General features: G+C 43.7%; 1 protein-coding gene across 3 annotated transcripts in view; it reads left to right on the top strand.

The window, feature by feature from the left end:
- DGLUCY (D-glutamate cyclase) overlaps nucleotides 1-21,757 on the top strand; it is a 71,806-nt gene that overhangs the window by 13,037 nt on the left and 37,012 nt on the right. For all 3 annotated transcript variants that reach the window (XM_025190957.3, XM_014579725.4, XM_006135505.5), the window contains exons 2-5: nucleotides 13,137-13,248; nucleotides 18,559-18,712; nucleotides 19,100-19,298; nucleotides 21,099-21,249. In XM_025190957.3, coding sequence (XP_025046742.3) covers nucleotides 13,146-13,248; nucleotides 18,559-18,712; nucleotides 19,100-19,298; nucleotides 21,099-21,249 — 607 coding nt within the window. In that variant the 5' untranslated portion in view covers nucleotides 13,137-13,145. The remainder of the gene's footprint in view (nucleotides 1-13,136; nucleotides 13,249-18,558; nucleotides 18,713-19,099; nucleotides 19,299-21,098; nucleotides 21,250-21,757) is intronic.

The raw sequence follows: 21,757 nt of genomic DNA, 5'->3' as shown, positions 1-21,757 counted from the left end.
CCACCAGGCAACACCACTGCTTGTCACCACACTATTCCCCCTCACCACAGTGCTACTATCAGCACCAATCATCGCGGTCTCCGAGACACTCACAAGGCAGATTATGCTCACCCAGATCACCTACTGTCTCTTCGTAATCTCACTAACGCCAGAGAAGCAGGAGTAGATACTCCCCAAGGAGATACCATTACAGTCGCAACTATGATCACCATTATTACGACCGATGCTGGAACGGTGGAACGCACCTATTCCAGGTCACGACACTATCACCAACCACGTCTCACACGATACTGCCAGTTTGCCCACTCCCTCCGGCACAAGACCGCCCATCCCTACTGGGGAGGTGCCACTGCTCACTCAGCACCCCGACCGGGATGACAGTCAAATATCTGACCAAGAACAGCCACAAGGGGCATCCCCAACTGACCAGTCGTCATCTTCTCCAGATGACGCCGTCTTTCCGGGAAACTCTTCACCTACACCGACGATGCTCAATAGTTTCAAGAGCTATTCAAATGCGTGGCCGAGACTCGAGGTACAGCTTACCAAAGTACAGCAGAAACGGCATTGACTGCTAAAGAACCTACAGCCTTCTCAAAAGTCTAGAGTGGCACTACCTCTTGATGAAGCAATCCTCGAAGTCACTGACAGACACCTGCTTCTGCCCTTACAACCAACAAAAGGGCAGATAAGAAGTATTTCATCCCCTCAAAAGGGATGGAATTTCTATTTACATGCCCTCAGCCTAATTCGCTTGTGGTGGATACGGCGCAACAGAGAGCTAACGTCCCACAATATAGGAACACTGGGAATGATAAAGAGGGCAAATGACTGGATTTATTCGGCACGAAAGTTTATTCATCCACCATGCTGACTTGGACAATGGCTAACTATGCAGTCTTTCTCGCTAACCACAACTTCTACAATTATATGAAGTTAGTGATGCTTTTAGAACATCTGCCTGACAACAAACATCAAGTCTTAAGATCAATAGTACGGATGGGTTATACCGCTTCCCGGGCGGCACTACAGATTGTACTAGACATCACTGACATGGCTGCACGAACCACTGCCTCTCAGTGGTAATGCATAGAGCATCCTGGCTGCAGCTGGCTGGCTGCAGTCCCAAGAGAATTACAGTCAAAGGTAAAAGACCTACCCTTTGACAGACAGAGTCTAGTTGCCAGGAAAATGGATCAAGTGCTCCACTCTGGCAAAGATTCCAGAACATCACTTAGGACACTCGGCATATATTCGCCACCATACCACCGTAAGCGATACATTCCCTACAATTGACAGAGACCTTTCTCATATGCTGAAACCCGCTACAGACAGTATGACCAGCAACGACTGCAAAAACGACGACTGCAAAACAACAGGGCGCCTAACCAACAAAATAACCAGCAGCCCATTTGATGTGCTGGTCGGGGGACTGCAAACCATTCCCTTAACATTTCAACTAGATGAGTCAGCAAAGCTATTTAATCATCGATTGAAACCATATTAGCACCAATGGTCCACTATCCCCACCGATCTATGGGTCTGCAAGTTACTAATATCCGGCTATCCAATCCCCTTTACCTCACTCCCTCCACCTCCCCCCGCCCCTGTCCCTCTTCAGGGACACCTCTCTCAAGGCTCTACTAAAGCAAAAAGTTCTACGCCTCCTTGCAATTGGTGCAGTAGAGAAAGTACCCGAGCAGTTCATGGGCAAAGGATTTTACTCCCATTAGTTCCTTACCCAGGAAAAAATCAGGGGGGTGGAGACCAATTTTGGACCTTCGTTGACTCAATCACTACCTTCGCAAGCACAGATTCAGGACGGTGACACTAGCTTCCATTATTCCAGCACTCAATACCAGGGGTTGATTCACATCCCTTCACCTGCAGGAAGCTTACTTTCATGTGACTATCCATCCAGCTTACAGACATTTCCTGAGATTTGTAGTAGGCATGGAACATTTCCAGGACAGAGTTCTGCCCTTCTGTCTCTCCTTGGCACCCAGGATGTTCTCAAAAACTTTCGCGGTAGTAGCGGCCTACCTTCGTCGACAAGGCATCATGATATTCCCGTATCTAGATGATTGCCTGATCAAGGCATCTTCTTTCGATGAGGCATCACAGGCTACCAACACAACAAGAATAGTTTTCGAGGCCCTCAGTCTCATAATCAATTTTACAAAATCTTCAATGATGCCACAACAGTCCCTCGAGTTCATTGGCGCATGACTGGATTCCACAACCACCAGAACGTACCTTCCTCTAAACAGATTTCACGCTATTCAGCTGAAACAAAAAACAGGACTGTGTAGCACTTTAAAGACTAACAAGATGGTTTAATAGGTGATGAGCTTTCGTTGGCCAGTCCCACTTCCTCAGATCAAATAGTGGAAGAAAATTGTCACACCCATATATACCAAAGGATACAATTAAAAAAATGAACACATATGAAAAGGACAAATCAAATTTCAGAACAGAAGGGGGATGGAGGGGGGGAAGGTGAGGAGGTAAATGTCTGTGAGCTAATGATATTAGAGGTGATAATTGGGGAAGCTATCTTTGTAATGGGTAAGATAATTAGCATCTTTATTCAAATTTGACTGTAAAGTGTCAAATTTAAGCATGAATGACAGTTCAACGGATTCTCTTTGAAGTGAAGTCTTAAAAGGTCTTTGAAACAGGATGCAGGTAATCAAGTTGTTGAGACAATGTCCTTTCTGGTTGAAATGGCAAGAAACTGGTTTTTTTACAACTTACCTGTTCACAACTCATGGGGCACATGACAGCTACCACGTATGTTGTAGCACACGTGAGGTTGCACCTCAGATGTCTCCAACACTGGATAGCCTCCATTTATTGACCAGGCAATCACAATGTGCACAGGACAGTTCCCGTTCCAAGTCAGGTACAGGACTCATTAACGTGGTGGAACTCCCCTACCAATATTCTGGCTGGCATTCCTTTGCATCGCATCAACCCACTATGCAGATTACAACAGACGCATCTCTACTGGTCTGGGGAGCTCATCTCCAAGACTACTGAGTTCAAGGGTGATGGAGAGACTGTTGAGCAATCTAACACATCAACTTCCTCAAGTTGAGAGCAGTATTCAATGCATGCAAGCTTTTTCTAGCCAATATCCAAGGTCAAACCATCCAAATTCTCACTGACAACATAAACAGAGTTTACTACATCAACCGTCAAGGGGGAGCTTGATCTCATTCCCTCTGTGCGGAAGCAACACCACCTCTGATAGAGGCAGTAGTGCAGGGAGGTAAGGGGCAGGCGGCACAGAGGTGCTGGGGTGAACTGGTTTTTAAGCTGTGTCCTGCCCCCCCTTGCTGCCTCTGCTACAGAGGCAGTGGGAAGAGGAGGGGTGCAAGTAGTTGACAGTAGCCTAGGCTTATCAGTTAATCATCTACTTGTATACTTTAGGGTGAACCCCTGGCTGCAGTGGCTGGTGAGTGCAGGTAGGCAGTGGCTGCTTAGTTGTTGCCTCGTCTGTCCACCCATCAGTCCTCTACATGCTCAGTCTCTCACTGTCCTGTCCCTGCTGTGTCCCTTCACATCCTCAGGCCTACTGCTCTTCCATATGCCTCCCCACATGGTGTGTCCTGCTCTCAGCACTCTGCAGAGAACCAGCCCCGGTCAGATCATTCCACTCACCAACAGCTTGGCTGGTAGGCTTCTTCCACCCCACATGGACTCTAGTTGGTCTGTCACCCAAGGAACACTCAAGATGCTCTGGCCCAGGACACTGGCCAGGAGCCAAGTCCAGCATGTGCCAGAACCCCCCACAGCACTGACACAGTGAAGCTTCTCCATTCCTAAGCTAAGCTCTGGAGTGACGGGAAGGAAGCTGTTTCCAACCTGTTTGTACCCTCAACCTTGCAAGCTCCACAGCATCCCTCAGGCAGGGGATTAGCACTCTCTTCATATGCTGCCCTGGCCCTATGTCCTGCCCCCAGGATGCTCTTTCCTCTAGGCATCCTCCTTTGCTGAGCCACTTCTGTGGCCCTGTCTGCTGAAGCCACTGCAGTCAGGTTCCTTGGGCACTGGAGCATAAAGCATCCTTAGGGATTAACCCTTTCCTGCCTATCCAGTAGACTGAAGCTCGGTGGTGGCCAGAAGCTTGGAGATATTAACTGCCTTTCTACGGGCAGGAAGGGACAAGTTGCTTCTAGATACATGGCAGCAGGTGGAGAGAGGAAAGAGATGGTCTCTGCAAAGAGTTGGGCCATGCCATTCCTACACCACCACCAACCCACCCACAAGCCTTGTGGCTGGAAGCAGCTACCATCCCTTCACTCCTGCATAGTACCAAGATGCTGCTCTTGGCCTGTTTGGGTGTGAACCCTCTCAGACATCGGGAGGGAAGGCTGTGACCCTACATGCCCCCCATATGTTGCCTGGAGAAGACAGAACGTCAGGTGGGTCCATCCCGGGGGCCCAGACAGGTATGGAGGGTGGAAGGTTGGGTCATGTCAGACAATCAATCCCATCCTCATGTGAGAGAGGTGAATGAGAGTGTGCGTGTCCCCTCTCCCCAGGCAAACCTTAAAGATAAGATAAATACAAAGATTCCAACTATTCAGTATTTCTTTTTAACTGAGGCTCAGAATGTGCCAGCCTCCAGCTTATGGTAGAGGCTGGAATTCTTGAAAATATGGGCGAAGTGCGCCCTGCCTGACCACCTGACGAAAATGTTCATGAACTGTCCACGGTGGTCAACCAGGGCCTGCAGCACCATCGAGAAATAGCTCTTGCAGTTGATGTATTGGGCAGTATAAGCCAGTTAGGCCTCCTGGGGCGGTTCCTCCGCCTACAGGTCAGTGGGCAGCCATCCACCCCACTGCACAGACACTTACAATAAACCCCCACGTCAATAGTTCAATAACCCAGCCTTGTCCATTGCGGGGCAAGAGGCAAACTGTTCAGAGTCTGACTTTGTTTCAGGTCGGGCAGAAGATGAAGAGATCAAAAACCCTAGCCTTGGTTCAGGGCAGGGTAGTAACCAAAGCCAGGCTATTCAGGGGTTCTGGGCCCACGCCCAGTTCAAGTGGAGCCACAAGTCCTCACAGTCACAACAGTTAAGGCATCCTGGCCCTGATTCAGGACTGGCAGCACACAGACAGAGTTAACCCGGAGTTCAGAAGCCCCAGCCTTACTTCAGGCAGGGCAGCAACCAAACACACAGATAAGGGGCCCTGGCCCTCGTACAGGGTGGGGCTATAAACCAGGCTCTGGCCCTGGTTCACGGTTAGCAGTTTTAGAGGCCCTGTCTTGGGTTCAGGCAGGGCTGCAAACAACACAGTCAGTTCGTAAGTCCAGGGGCTCAGGCTTTGTTTCAGATGGGGCGACAAGGTTCAGCAGGGCCCTGGCCTTAGGTCAGAGCAATGCAGCAAGCCACACAGTTCAGTAGTTCAAGGCGCCCAGGCCTGGTTTCAGGCTGGGTAACAAACAAACAGTCACAAAGGGCTCCTTGTTCAGGAGGGGTGTAGACAGCTCGCCTGCGGTGGCGGTGAGGGGAAGACTGTCACCTGGTAGCCCACTTCTTAAGATGACCAAAGTTATGAGTTTAGGATGTGCAGACCCAAAATAAATAGTGGAGAAGGGGGAAGGAAAAAAGAAGGGGGTGGGAAACAAGGAGCAGAGGGACTGAAAATATCAAAGGGAAAAACAAGTAGGCAGAGCTGGTATTTATAAGCACCTGAAGATTGGATAGTTAAAAGGAAGCAGATATGGATCAAAGGGAACTAACATAAGAATCCTCACAGAGAGCTTATGGCACCTTCATTGACTGTTAGGTTGGTAATGTCCCAGCCATCCATTGTCCTGATTGAGGAGATGATGATCAGAGTGAGAACTGAATTTGTGGCTGAATTGTAATTCCAATGCCTCCCTGTGTATTTGACTAGTAGAACTGGTTTGTGACAAGACAGCCATCTAGAGATCTTTTAAAGCTATGGTTCTCAACTGGTGGTCCATGGTGACTTTTTCGGTGGTCCACAGGAACATTGTCCAAAGTCACACGGTGTGAGCAAGAGCCGCCGTTAGGCTGCTTTACTCAGTGTACACAAACATGCAGCACGTCGTCAATAGCGTCACCTAGGATGCAACCATGTTGTGTTGCCAGTAATTTCCATCTGAGGCTCTGAGCGTCAGTGTAGCTGCCACCATCATGCTGAGCGGTTGCTGTGTCGTTCGTCCTGTGCTACATGTGCAGTTTTACAGGTATGGTATAGTTTGTTTATAATGGCAATGACAGGAAGAAATGTCAAGCGCAAGTATTCGGAGGACTACATCAAATTCAGCTTCACTTGTTAAGAAAAAGAAGGCGCGGATTTGCTACAATGTGTTATTTGTTTCAAAGTCTTGGGGAATGACTCAATGAAGCTGAAACTCCATCTCGAAAAGTGTCACCCCAACTTGTTGCAAAAGGATGAAGATTATTTTGAGCAGCGGTTAACAGGTCTGAAACGGCAGCGCCTCAACTCAGCAAGTGCATTCTACAATAAGACAAGCAATGCAGTGCACACTTCCTACATTGTTGCATACAAAGTTGCACAAGCCAAGAAGCCTCATACCATTGTAGAGCAACTCGTGCTCCCCTCTGCAAAAGAAATGGTGCGGCTTGTTCTTGGCGAGGAAGCAGCAAGTAAGCTGAATGATAAATCTGTCTCTAACGACACAGTATCAAGATGGATAAATTAGATATCACAGAACATCATTGAACAAGTTGTGGATGAAATAAAGAAGTCTCCATTGTTTGCCGTACAATTGGATAAATCGACCGACGTCGCATTGTGCTCTCAGTTATTGTTGTTCTCATGATACATGGTTGAGGGAGACTTCAAAGACGAGTTTCTTTTTTGTAAGACTCTTGATACCACCACAAAGGCTCAGGATGTGATAGAAATTGTTAACAATTTCTTTACAGTACATGGTCCGGATTGGGTAAATCTTGTGGGTGTCACCACTGAAGGTGCACCTGCCATGCTGGACTCAAGATCGGGCTTCCAAATGCTGGTGAAACAGTATGCTCCAATGATAACCGGAGTTAATTGTTTCATTCATAGGGAAGGTTTGGCATCAAAAACATTGCCTGATCAACTGAACGCCATTTTCAAAGGGTTGGTGAAAGTGGTGAATCACATCAAATCATCGGCTCTGAACATCAGGCTGTTAAAAAGATTTTGCCTGGACATGGGTTCTGACTTTGATTTGTTGCTGTTCTACACATTTGTACTGTGGTTGTCAGCAGGGAACATCCTCAACAGAGTTTTTCAATTGAGAGAGGCATTGGATTTATTTCTCCAGGCTCAGAGGAAAGAGGAATTCCGAAATGTGGTGACACAGTCAAATTTAGAACTTGCGTATCTTTTTGATATTTTTTGAATCTTGAACAAACTGAATCTTCAGCTGCAAGGGAAAGGTGCAAATCTATTCTCTCACCAAAGCATCATCAAGGCTTTTCTTGACAAATTGGAACTCTGGATCGTAAGAATCAAAGGCAATAATTTGGTTCAATTTCCATATGTGGATGCCATGCTCGGGGAAAAGGAAACCATTCAGACACAAATTCTCTATCATTTACAGAAGCTACGTGACAAATTTCAATGATACTTTCCGGAGGTGGACAGGCCAAGGGATGGATTATCTTTCATTAGGAATCTATTTACAACAGATGTTAATAGTGTTCCAGAGGATCTGCAGGAGGAATTCTTGGATCTGAAAAATGATTTTGCGGCTCAGTGTTAGTAAGAAACAAATTTCAAACCAAAATGTTCATTGTCTGCTCTTTTTTTATCATGTCTCAAAAAGGAGGTGGTCCACAAACATTTTTTCATTGGCCTGGTGGTCCGTGGACTGAAACGAGTTGAGAACCACTGTTTTAAAGAGTGATTAGGTAGATTTAAGTGTTCCCCAACAGGTTTCTGTATGTTCCCTTTACAGATATATGATTTATATCCATTGATTCTTTCCCATAGGGACTGTCCAGTTTGTCTGTCCAGTTTGCTACCCCCTGAAGCTTGTATAGAAAAAGAGTGTGAAGTCTCCATTAGCATTCAACTCCTAGTGCTCACATCTAAAATTGGAGTGCATCATGGGCTTCAAAACACCAAGTTTTTCTTGTTAAATTTGAAATTAAATCCCAGATTTTCATACAATTTCAAAAGTAAAAGGTCTAGGATGCATGCAAGAAAATCTCCAAACACTAAAACAAGTTCCAGGATGTTTTTGTTTGCCGGTTGAGAAAGATGAGCCAAACAACGAATGAAATTATCATCATACAGTACATTGGCATGAAGTCTTTTAATACAAATGGATTGGAAAAGTCAAGCATATTTTAGGTCTCAGATCTATAAGTACTAATTAGACAAGACTTGTAGTTTATTGAATTTTAGTATTGTTTAAATTTAAATTAAAATATACATTCATATTTCCTTACTGGCACGTCAGCATTTGTCTGGATGACGTTGGCAAACAAATTACACTTTACCATTTAATTTCTTTGTGATTTCAATTTAGACATTGAAACAAATTTTGTTCTGATACACTATTAATTTTTACTTTAATTTCAAGCAAATTAAAATGATTAATGTAGCTGTGTATAAGTGGTCGATAAAATATACATTCATGCATTATTTAATGAAATTGCAAGGCTCATCCATTATACACTGTGGTATGAGTTGTTAATGTTTGTCATCAAAATAGAGAGGGATGAGAATCTATGTGGTAGAGTCTTACAGGGATCTTAGGTCAAAGTGCTATTCATAATTTTCATTAATAATGGAGTGAAGAGTATTCTTATAAAATTTGCAGAAGATACCATGCTGGAAAGAGTGCGGAGAATGGAATTAGAATTGAAAAGTACCTTGAAAAATTGGAGTATTGCTCTGAAATTAACAAGAATTCAGTAAAGTCAAGAAATACAGGTTGAACCTCTCTCATTTGGCACCCTCCAGACCTGACCAGCGCTGAACCAGAGAATTTGCCGAACCATGGAAGGTCAATATTGTCTAGCAGCATTACCAAAACTTCCACTGTTTATTGGGCTCTTAGAAGACATTTAGGTGTAAATTAGAGCTGAACAGCAGCACAAAGCATTGAGAGCCAGGACTGGCAGCTATAAACAGGCTTTATGGGACCACAAGAAATTTGGTCACAAGGATCTGGGATTCTCAGTGAATCATAAATTAAAGACAAGTCAACAATATGATGCAGTTGGAAAGACGACTAGTATAATTCTGGGGTTTGTTGACAGGAATGTTGTATTTAAGATAAGGGAGATAATTGTTCTGCTCTATCTCAGCTAGAGTACTGTGCCCAGAAGAGGTCACAACACTTCAGCAAAGCTGTGGATAAATTGGAGAGTGTCCACAGAAAAGCACAAAAATGATAATAGGTTTAGAAAATCTGATCTGTGAAGAAAGGTTAAAAAACTGGGTATGTTTAGTCTTGAGAAAAGACAACTGAGGAACTGATAATAGTCTTCCAACATATCAGGAGTGGTTACAAAGAGTATGGTGATCAGTTGTTCTCCATGTCAACTGAAGGTAGACAAGGAGAACATGACATCTTAAACTTCAGCAAGGGAAATATAGGTTAGATAGTAGTAAAAGCTTTTTAACAATAAGGTATTTTAAGCACAGGTTGTGGCATCCCTGTTACTGGAGGTTGTTAGGAAAAGGTTAGACAAAATACCTGTCAGGCATGGTATAGGTATATGTGATGGTGCCTCAGCACAGGGGACTAAACTAAATGGGTCTTCAAGGTCCCTATCAATCTTACATCTCTATGGTTCTATGAATGTAGATTCCAGTTTAAAATATTAACCCTTTCCACTGTAATTGATCGAGATCATCAGTGCTTTTCACTGAACAGGCAACATTAAATCATTGTTTGCTCTTGTTTATAATGTATGACTTGCAGGAAAGAGGTTTTTATCCCATTACTAGTCTTCTAAACATTCCAGTTTCCCATATTAAGTGAACTTCTTACTATTATGAAAAAGTGACTGTAGAATTCTGGCTTTCAGACCAGCAAAAGCCAGACTTAACAAAAAACAAAAAAGGTCAGGACAAAACAGTTAGCACTCCTTTCATGCACTTGTACTTGATTTTCAGTTCACAATGGATTATTTTTTATTTGTATTATCATAATGCATATGAGCCCTTCTATACATGGAATAGGACCTCATTGTACTAAGTAGTGCATAGACACAAAAGAAAGTCAGTATGTAAAAAGGGTTAAAAATACTAACCATGTAACCAAGGGTGCAGGGCAGGTGGCAGCGAGACCCATGGGTCAGGTTGGGATTGGGGTAAATCCTGGCCCCTTGAGCCGCCACACAGCAGATGGCTAAAGCTCTGGCAGCTACCACGTAGAGAATGGCTACTGTTTTAAAAACAGCTGAGCCATTTCACCAGCGGTGGCACCCACATGGTGGTGGGTGAGGAGAGAGACGGGTCCAGGCTCCATTTAAGTCGGTTCTGCTGATATAACTAAAATGAAATATTTACCCAATTTCCACCCACATGACAACACTTCTGCTGAGCAACGACAGTCCAGGAATGTAACTACTAAAAGGCATATCAACAGAAGACCATTATATTGACTACTTTTTTATTTGGGCTCCCACCCGCAAGCCACGTATTGAGCCCCACGTAAGTCAAAACTGCACTGCGGGCTGCAAACGGGCCGCAGGCCGCGTGTGGTCCGCAGGCCACGTGTTGAGTAGCCCTGGTCTAGACAAACCCTCATGTGTGACCTTGAATGAGTTTCTTAAACATCTGTGCCTACATTTCCCCCAAAAGAAAAATGGACCCAAGAGTGTCCATCATACTATATAAATGGAAAGTATTGATGTGAAAATTATATTCAGATTATTAAAAAGTTAAAATTTCTAATCTATAAGACATTTTCAGTTAGTAAATCAGTTCTACAAATCAAAATCTGATGGGCTAATCTAGTTGTGAGTCTCAAAAAGGTTTTTGGAAACTGAATAATGTACGAGAAAGAAAGAGCCTGAAGCATGGGCCTGATGTTTGAACCAAAGTAAACAAGAGCTATAGTGTGAGGCTTTGTCTAGACTAAAGGCTTCCTGTGAACGACTCTTTTTACGGAAGAGATCTTCCACAAAAACTTCTTGCACAAGAGAGTGTCCACACTGCATGGATGCTCTCGCAAGAAAGCTGTGATTGCTATTCACAGAATAGCCACCAGAGCATCTGCTCTTTTTTCCTTTGGCTCTTTTAGCACAAAAACCCCCTGTTGCCCGTCTACACACACCTTTTATGCAAGAACTCGTCTGCAAAAAGGAGTTATTCCTCATGAAAAGAGGAATATCTATATTGCAAAAAGCCCAGTGTTCTGTTGATTCACTGTAAATTTACTTGCGTAAAAATGCACTTGAGGTGTGGATACGCTGTGCAAAAACAATTGTTTTTGCACAAAACCCTGTAGTGTAGACGTATCCTGAGTAATAGACAGGGCATGTCAAAAGCAGATGTTTGCCTAAAAGTCAGTGTTTTTTAGCACTTGAACTGCTAGTATGGACAGAAGCACAAGAAGTATGTAAATAAATGCCACCACGACAGTATAAGTACAGCCAATTAAGTACATAATACAATAGTCTGAAACAACAAGAGTAAAAGCATACCAACGGGTAGTGAATGCTTTGGAGGAAAGTACAGGGGAAAGTACCAAATGTGTCATTAATGTGTGAGATGATACGTTCAGTGGGTATTAGACTGAAATGAACAATCTATAAATATTGGGGTACCTCGACTTAATTCTTTGGCGAACCTGGGGGGCAATAGTAAAATCCATACTATCAATTAAGCCACAGCCATTGTTCCTGGTACAAATATGTAGGGGCTTTAAGTCCATCTGACTGCCGACAACTATTAATGTACTTCGTTCAACAATAAACTTGACTCAGGTGCTTTTGTATCTTATCTAAGTCTGTGGTCTTTGAGGGCTCTTGTGAAGTCTATTATGCTATTGTGAAGTTTTCCTGCACAGCGTTGGCATAATGTACCGAGGAAGCATACAAAAACGCATGTGGTTTATAATCACTGATGGAGACGGAGACCTGTCAGCAGGGGCAGATGACAGTTTTGCGGGGCCCCGGGCAGCATACTTCCGCGGGGCCCCCCCTTTGCCACGGCACATGCGCAGTGACGCCATGCGCCTGCGCAGCAGCGCCACGGCGCATGCGCGGGGCTTTCTGAAGTGTGGGGCCCGGGGCGGCCGCCCCGTTCACCCTGCCGTATATCCGCCCCTGCCTGTCAGAACACTACACCAGTATATCCTAAATTTACTGTATCACTGTCCTGAACTACTACAAATACTTCAGATGTTAAAGTTAACAATTACAAAAATGAGTAAAATCTATATAATGCGTCATTGTAGTTAACTAGATTTTACTTTGGAGCCAGGCTGATAACGAATTAATCGCTAAACTGAGCCACAGTGGCTAAGCTAAAGCTGAATCTTCTAACCATCCGTGAAACAATCTTCTTGGCTACATCTAGACTGGCATGATTTTCCGGAAATGCTTTTAACAGAAAAGTTTTCCATTAAAAGCATTTTCGGAACAGAGCATCTAGAGTGGCACAGACGCTTTTCCGCAAAAGCACTTTTTGCGGAAAAGCGTCCATGCCAATCTAGACGCGCTTTTCCGCAAAAAAGCCCCGATCTCCATTTTTGCGATCGGGGCTTTTTTGGGGAAAACAAATCTGAGCTGTCTACACTGGCCCATTTGCGCAAAAGTTTTGCGCAAAAGGACTTTTTCCCGAACGGGAGCAGCATAGTATTTCTGCAAGAACACTGGCAATCTTACATGAGATCGTCAGTGCTTTTGCAGAAATTCAAGCGGCCAGTGTAGACAGCTGGCAAGTTTTTCCGGCAAAGCTGCTGATTTTCCGGAAAATCATGCCAGTCTAGACGTAGCCTTGAGGTTTGTGATTTTCATTTTCTTTTGAGACCAAGAACTACAACGAGAGGAGACATGAGAGAACATTAAAAGGAAACATAAACCTTGAAACTAACAACATTTGATTTTAAAACAATAGCAGGATGTATTTGCTTGTTTTCAAGCATGTAATTGTGCCATTCTTCTATTCAAGGATGAAGACATGTTTCTTAAAGAAGGCTTGAAATCCATTCTTCCCCTTATAGTGAGAAGTATACTTCAGTTCAACAAACTTAATATAAGTAATACTTCTGGAATGGCTAAGGGTAAGTGAATACAAAATCTGTAGGTGGACAAGTGAATCCCATTCCTAAATATATCATTCTCCACTTGGAAAGTATGACCTAGTAATCACATCTGCAGTGCTTGACTGCCAAGGAGCTAGTGAGGAGGGGAGTCGTCTTCTACCAGACTCCAACCCAGGGTAACAAAGGCTGTCTTCCTTGGGCCTCTTCCTATTGTCCACCTCCCTCCCCACACACTGAGGTCAGCTTAGTCCAAGGTTTTTCCCTGGTAGCAAAATCTAAACCACAATAGGTAAGGGAACATAAGAAGTATCATACTGGGTCAGATCAAAGGTCTACCTAGCCCAGTATCCTGCTTTCTGACAGTGGCCAATGCCAGGTGTCATAGAGGAAATAAACAGAACAGGTAATGGTCAGTTGATCCATACCCTGTCAGGTTACCAATATCCAAAGAGTCCCCAAGAGGTTGAGTTCTTCCCCCCAGAAGAGCTCCTTTAGGCCAGTGTTTCTGAAAGTGTTCCGTGAAATCACTTTGAAAATCACATTAACTGGCTGCCCTGGTTTGTTTATTTACAGGCAGTCCCCGGGTTACGTACAAGATAGGGACTGTAGGTTGTTCTTAAGTTGAATCTGTATGTAAGTCGGAACTGGCATCAGCCGCTGCTGAAACTGATCAGTTTCAACAGCCGCTGAATCTGGACACCAGTTCCACTTACATACAGATTCAAGGTAAGAACACCAGGCGTCCCCAAGTCAGCTGCTGCTGAAACTGATCAGCAGCTGATTCCAGGAAGCCCAGGGCAGAGCAACTCTGCCTCGGGCTTCCTGTAGTCAGTGCTGGTCAGTTTCAGCAGCGGCTGACTTGGGGACGCCTGGGGCAGAGCAGCTCGGGTGCTGCTGGCTTGGTCCAGTAGCGCGGCCGCTCCTCGGAGCTACTGGACCAACCCAGCAGCACCCCAGCTGCTCTGCCCCAGGCATCCTGATTCAGCCACTGCTGAAACTGATCAGCAGCTGAATCAGGATGCCTGGGGCAGAGCAGCTGGGGTGCTGCCGGGTTGGTCCAGTAGCGCCAAGGAGCGGTGCTGCGGGACCAACCGGCAGTGCCCCACCTGCTCTACCACAGGCCCCCGGCTTTGCTCCACGTCTCCCTGGTCTGCTGGGGGGCACTAGCTGCGTCCCCCCCCCAGCAGACCAGGGAGACGTGGAGCAAAGCTGTGGAGGACCCGAGCTGAACCGTGGCGCTTCCAGATCAGCGCCGCGGTCCGGCCCGGGTCCTCCACGGCTTTGCTCAGCGTCTCCCTGGTCTGCAGACCAGGGAGACGCTGAGCAAAGCCACGGAGGACCCGGGCGGACCTGCGGCTTCCAGATCAGCTGAAAGCGCTGCGGGTCCGGCCCGGGTCCTCCGCTGCTCTGCTCAGCGTCTCCCTGGTCTCAGCGTCTCCCTGGGGCCGGACCTGCGCCGCTTCCAGCTAATCTGGAAGCGGCGCGGGTCCAACCGGGTGCTCCGCCGCTCTGTTCAGCGTCTCCCTGGTCTACAGACCAGGGAGATGCTGAACAAAGCGGCGGAGCACCGGAGGCCGGACCCGCGGCCGCTTCCAGATCAGCTGGAAGCGGCGCGGGTCCGGCCGGGTGCTCCGCCGCTCTGTTCAGCGTCTCCCTGAGTCAGCCAGGCCAGGGAGAAACTATCCCTGCCTTAGGGCCCTAGGATGGGACCTGGGAGAATGGGTGGGCCCGGGTCCTCTTACCCTGCCGTTTGTGGTCAGGTGTCTCTGATCCGGAAACTGTAATCGCTGCTAGAAACTTGATTTATTTTGGTACTTTAGGTGCCAAGGAGGATACCAATGGGGATGGTGAGATCACAATAAACGGGGCATTGATAGAGACTCCAATAAGTGGTCTGCTTACATGTACTCTTTATGCCAATATTTAAATCATTGATGAAGGTACTGAACAGAACTGGTCCCAAAACAGACCCCTTTGAAACCCCACTTTTTATGCCCTTCCAGCAGAATTGTGAACCATTAATAAGTACTCTGAGAATAGTTATCCAGCCAGTTATGCACCCACTTTATAGTACCCCATCTAAGATGTTTTGGTCTAGTTTATTGATGAGAATATCATGCAAGACCGTATCAAATACCTTACTAAAGTCTAGGTATACCATATTCACTGCTTCTCCCTTCTCCACAAGATTCATTATCCTATCAAAGAAAGCTATCAGATTGGTTTGACATGATTCGTTCTTTACAAATCCATGCTGGCTGTTACTTGTCACCTTATCTTCCAGGTGTTTGCAGATGAATTCCTTAATTACTTGCTCCATTATCTTTTCTTACACAGAAGTTAAATTGACTGGTCTGTAGTTTCCTGGGTTGTCCTTATTTCCCTTTTTATAGATGGGCACTATATTTGCCCTTTTCCAGTCTTCTGGAATCTCTCCTGTCTTCCATAATATTTAGAAGTTCTATGGATGTTTTAATACTGGCAGCATGAGAACTGTCATTCAAATCCTGCTTACACAGTTTTTCAGAAAGACCATGAGGTTCTTAGACCTCACCTCAGATTTTTTTTCTAAAGTATGTTCAGATTTTCATGTTAATCAGTGTATTATTAATTTTCATACCTATAGCCCCTGCATATAAAGTTGAATCTAAATTGTGTTATTTAGCTACCAAAATTGTTTTCTCATATTACCCAGGCAGGCCTAGGGTTTTTAGTGTTTCTTTGAAATTGTTTATTTCCCTTGCTGGACACTGTCAGGGCCAAGGAATTTCTGCCCAGTTCTTGTCTAGATCGAGTAGTCATGTAAAAGAGTTGCATAACATATCTTCCATCTCTTCTTCTGCTCGTATTAGGACTCAATTTACAAGAGTGGTGCTACTTCTGCAACATATGTAGGCACCTTCCCTTACTAAATTGTTGCAAATCTGCACTTGGGACTCAATTCCCATTTTCACTGAACATCATGCATTAGATTTGACAGACCTAATGCTCCATTTAGCAGGGCAGTACTTAATTCCTTGTTAATTCAGACTCTGTATCCCCCCATCCATTCTTGAAAAACTGCTTGTGAAATTATCCCAAGATTGGAAATATACAAAGAGTGTTCAAAGAAGAAATGAAAGTTAGGTATGTAACTAGAGTTCTTCAAGATGGACTCTGTATATTCACATTCCCTGCCTACCTTCTCATCTATTGCAAAGTCCTAATTAGGTAATGCTGTTACACTGCAGTAGCAGTGGAATGAACTAAGTGAGTCCCTGATGCAATGCCATCTTCTATAGCCAAACCCTCCAAATATGCTTGAACATTGATAGATATAGGAGGGACCCATAAGCACTTTAATAGGTACTACTACCAGTACATTTCACTGTTCATGCTGCACTGGTTGGCACATCCCAAAAATACTAATATGCAGAGTCATTAAAGTCTATTTACATGTGAGCAGCCTTTTACTTTCTGCTGTGTAAATAACGCCAAAAGTCGAGTTAAGCTACTTCGACTTCAGCTATACAATTAACATAGCTGAAGTTGTGTATCTTAATTCGACTTTGGCCTGTAGTGTAGGCATACCCTGTGTGCTTTGCTGTAATAGGGAGAGAGGTAGGGGTTTACCATAGTACCCTGATTGATTGCCTGCCTGCAAAGGTAAGATCACTCTAGAGGTTCCTGCTGGTGATAAGATGTCCACAAGGCCATGTGCAACTTCTTTGACCACATTAGCTTGGACAACCAAATTTGAGAGCACCAGCTTTAACAAGGTACACCTTGTGATCATCTTGAGGGCAGACATCCTGGTGCTGGGGAGGAAGATGAGGCACGAGGAGTAACGGTAGTTCGAACTAAGAAGCCTAGTTCGAACTACCTAGTTCATGCCCCATGTAGCCGCGCTGCATGGGGTTCGAACGAGCGGGGTTTTAAAAATGGCGGCGCCCCGCTTATGCAAATGAAGCCCGGGAAATTCAAATCCCGGGCTTCATTTGCAAGTGCGGTATGCCTACATTACCCCGCTAGTTCGAACTAGCAGGGTAGTGTAGACATACCCTTAGATATTTCAACACTGAGTACAGCAGCATCTAAATATCTTTAAGAATTGGGGCTTTAGGGACTATTAATCTGTGTATTTTATACTGCAGACCAGACCTGCTCCTTTGACTTCATTCCTGTTTATGGTCAATGAGCATTACATATGGAAAAATAAAAGATATTAGATGTTGCTACTTACAGATGAGTATCTGCTTTTTTGATTTGTTCTCATTTGTTTGAGTCCTATTACAGAATAGCAGCTTGTAAAAATGACGTGTTTTAAATTAAAGCTGGTTTTGAGTTGATTACAGACACGTATCTAAAACTGTAACAATTCTATTCCTTTCTCTCCAATAATTTAGAAATAGCTGAAATGACTTGTATCTGACCTAACAGACAAAATTTCACTCCTGGGAGAAAACCCTTCATGGTAAATTGCAACCCAAAGTACATTTTCAAGGCCCAGTTTCAAATGCCTGTGAAAAATAGGCTGTATGATGAAAGTTCTTTTCTTATTAGATGGGTTTTGAGTTGCAGTTTTTCATTAACACAAGAATATAAAATGCAGCATGTACAAAACATTGTATTTTTTTATTTCCATGCCAATATTTACATCAAATAAGATAATCTGTTCTAAAAATATTAATTTGTCAGACTATTTAATCATAGTCACAGTAGGCTTTTGGTTTCTCCATAAAATGGTTTATTAGAGAAGAGCCACTAGGGATGTATGAATGGATAATCAGTTAACTGGTAGCTGGGAGCAGCCACACACACACAGCCCACTGTGAGCAGAGGGTAGCTCCAGCCCCTTGAGGGGTCAAGAGGCAGCTCCCCCCCACGGGGGCCAGGAGTAGAAGCTTGGTACCCCATGCGCAAGGGGGTTGAAAGCAGCAGCCTGCTGCCCCCCCTTGCATGGCTGGCTCCTGCTGCCAGCCCTGCATTGGGGGGGAGAGGGAGTGGGACCCCAATTAATAGGATAACTGGTTAAACCTAAGGTTTAACTAATTAATCAGGATTTTACATCCCTAAAGCCGTCTCTGAGACCTGTGAATGCCAAGTACTTATACTACTAAAATTATTGCAATAGATATTGACTATGCAGAGTGTACCTAGAAGTGATTTTATAAACAGTCTTTCCAAAAACATTGAAAAATTATTTAAATATAGTGGTCTGCCTTATATTTAAAAATTCTCTTCTTTGAGGGAGAAGAATCTCTACATAAGATCCATATTTAAATATTACTGTCATGTATATTAACATTTGGATTAATAGCTGATAATTGTTCCCTTTAATGCTTTAAGGCTATAAACACACAAATGTTGTGATTTTGCACAAATCCCTTGCTGATGACTTTGAAAAGTTTTGCCATGCAAATGATGGACCTCTCCCACTGCTGTACAGAAGTAAACCAGGTGAATGGAAATGTCCTTCTCTGAGCAATAATTCTCATAGCAGGTAAGTAAGAGTTTGGTATGAAGGAATTATGACTGTTCATTGGAAGCTGTGCTCTCTTATACTGGTGATGCATGATGACAAAGGGCTCTCAAGTCACACTGACTGGTACCATAGAGGGGGGGGAAAATCCCTAACATCTGCGCACTAGACATATGCAACCCATATTAAAGCTCAACAGTTACAAAAAGGTAGGTTAACTGGGATTTGGAGTTTTTTGTGTGATTACATTATCACCAAGAAGAAAAAGAAATTGACACAACAGGAAAAATCCTGAGCTTTACTACTTCATGAATGTCAATTTAGCCAAAAAATGTTCATGAAATATTTCATTTTGCTTAACAAATTGTGCTAATTGTGACATTGAAAGCTCTTCCTTTTTTTCATTAGAACTGATTGTCTGCGGTATAGGATATATGAATATGGAGCTTGTACTGGCACTTTGACAAATCTGAAGGATTATTCTGATCAACTTAAAGATATGGTGACTTTTTACTTAGGCTGCAGTTTCTCATTTGAAGAGGCAGTCCACAATATTGGTGCTCCTCTAAGGAACATTAAGGAGAAATGCAACATAAGCATGTACAAGGTAAGCATATAGTAACTTAAATTACATCAAGGTTCAGATAGGGCTACATGAGCACATTTTTGTATAATGAAACCTATACTACAGAATATTTAAATATACACAATGTTGACAAGCTATGTCTACACTGCAGAGCTTTTCCGGAAAAATGGCTATTTTTTCAGAAAAACTACACTTACGTCCACACTGCAATTGCGTTCTTTTGACAGAAAGTCGAAAGAACTCAGGGGTTTTTCCAACAGCAGTAAACCTCTTTCTACGAGGAAGAAGCCTTTTTCTGAAAGCACTCTTTCGGAAAAAAGCGTGCGTGGATGGGAAAGAAGGGTTTTTTTTCGAAAGAAGAGGGAAGATGAAAAAGCATAGGTGCCCTCGTGGCCATTCCGTCCATTGTAATCACAACTTAAATGCGAGATAGCATCCAATCAATGTGGATGCTATCTTTTGAAAAAGCAGATTGCTTTTTTGATGCGCTTTTGCTATGTGGGTGCTCTCTTTCAAAAGAAGTTTTTCTGGAGGATCTCTTCCGAAAGAAGTCTGCAGTCTTGATGTAGTCTTAATAAACCACGTTTAGTATCACCACATGGTTTTACTGTTTAGTTAAAAAGCTTGGCTGTATTATGCATTTGTTGCACCCTGATCCAATGAGATTTGTGCATTTCTGCTAGGGAAATGGAGGATTGCCAATTTTGGCAGATCTTACAATAAGCAGGGACGGCCTGTCCATACAGGTGAACTAGGCAGTTGCCTAGGGCGCAAAGTTAAATGGGGTACCAAATGGTGGCACAATATCATTGAGGGGTTCGGAGGTGGGGGTGCCGATTGCATGGTTCGCCTAGGGCGCCAGTTGCTGACAGCTAGTCTAGGGCCGCCCCGACGATAAGAAGTCGTAAGATCTTTGCAAACATTGCTATATGCAGTTTCCCTGTATGCCAGCATTCAGGAAGAGTTATGTCCAGTAGATTTGTTTCTTTGTACTTTTTGGCCCACACAGAATGAGAGAAAACCTGCATTTAGGGCTACACACCTAGGTTACGTCTAGACTGGCATGATTTTCCGCAAATGCTTTTAATGGAAAAGTTTTTCCATTAAACGCATGTGCGGAAAAGAGCGTCTAGATTGGCACGGACGCTTTTGTGCAAAAGCACTTTTTGCGGAAAAGCATCCATGCCAATCTAGACACAGTTTTGCGCAAGAAAGCCCCGATCGCCATTTTCGCGATCGGGGCTTTTTTGCGCAAAACAGTTTTTAGCTGTCTACACTGGCCCTCTTGCTCAAATACATTTGTACAAGAGGGCTTTTTCCCAAACGGGAGCAGCATAGTATATGCGGAAGAACACTGACAATCTTAGATTAGATCATCAGTGTTCTTGCGGAAATTCAAGCGGCCAGTGTAAACAGCTGGCAAGTTTTTCCGCAAAAGCAGCTGCTTTTGCAGAAAACCTTGCCATTCTAGACGCAGCCCTAGGGTCCACAGTGTGTCTGGATTTGCCAAGATTTGTGTTGCATTTACCAAATTAAGGATTTAGCTGTTAGAATGTAATTAATGGTGCAGAAGATAACTGTAATACATGCTAATTACAAGAGATAGAGGGTAGAATGTCTGGTTTCTTCATGATTAATTGTTATAGGAAATGGATTATTTTGTTTGGATGCTAATTAGAATATTACTCACAGTCCTTTAAAAATATGTGTTAAAATGTGCCCCTTAAAATTTCAAGGGTGCTTAGTCATTTCAGAACTAAATATAAGCTTTGATAGTTCTTCAATCCTGCTAATGCCTTGGTTATTTTTAAATTTTGTCAGACAGCTATACCTTGCTGCAAAGTTGCTAGTTTTTGCTGCAATTTAGTGGTTACAATGAGACAGATTCCTGAAGACAAATTAGACGCAGTTGTGGAAGCTACTTATCCACTGAAAGACTCACATGGAGCACCAGTTCACATTGGTAATCCTGGTCAGTGTACTTTCTATACATTCCTATATATTGGCCACAAAGCCAAAGAAAAAAATTGCCCAAATGCATGGTGGACAATAAACTTCAGCCTAAATTTTAAGTGGCTACATAAAAATCTAATCCTTTTCATAGGCATATACATACTGAGTAGTTTACAGTTCAGTTACACTGAAAGTGAGGATTTGATATGACTGAACACAGAAAATGTGTTTGATAAAGAGATGGATGAATGGGAAATAAGTAATGTAGTCTCTTTGGAATTCATTGACGGATTTGATTAAATCTTATTTGGAAACATCATGTGGTTTGTCTTCAATGTATGGACTGTCCCAGTGTTGGAAAGGATAACAATAATGGCAGATTTGGATGATGTCTATTTGGAGATAGGGGATCATTATAATCCTGTTATTATTTAGCATCTTCATTAATGAACTTGAAAGTAAACATCACATTGCATTTAAAATGATATTGAACTAATATGTACTATGAATAACTGTGAGGAATGAGA

The sequence above is a fragment of the Pelodiscus sinensis genome, chromosome 5 (assembly GCF_052426305.1).
Source record: "Pelodiscus sinensis isolate ZL-2025 chromosome 5, ASM5242630v1, whole genome shotgun sequence".
Classification (NCBI taxonomy): Eukaryota; Metazoa; Chordata; order Testudines; family Trionychidae; genus Pelodiscus; species Pelodiscus sinensis.
This window is presented reverse-complemented; position numbering and strand designations above follow the sequence as displayed.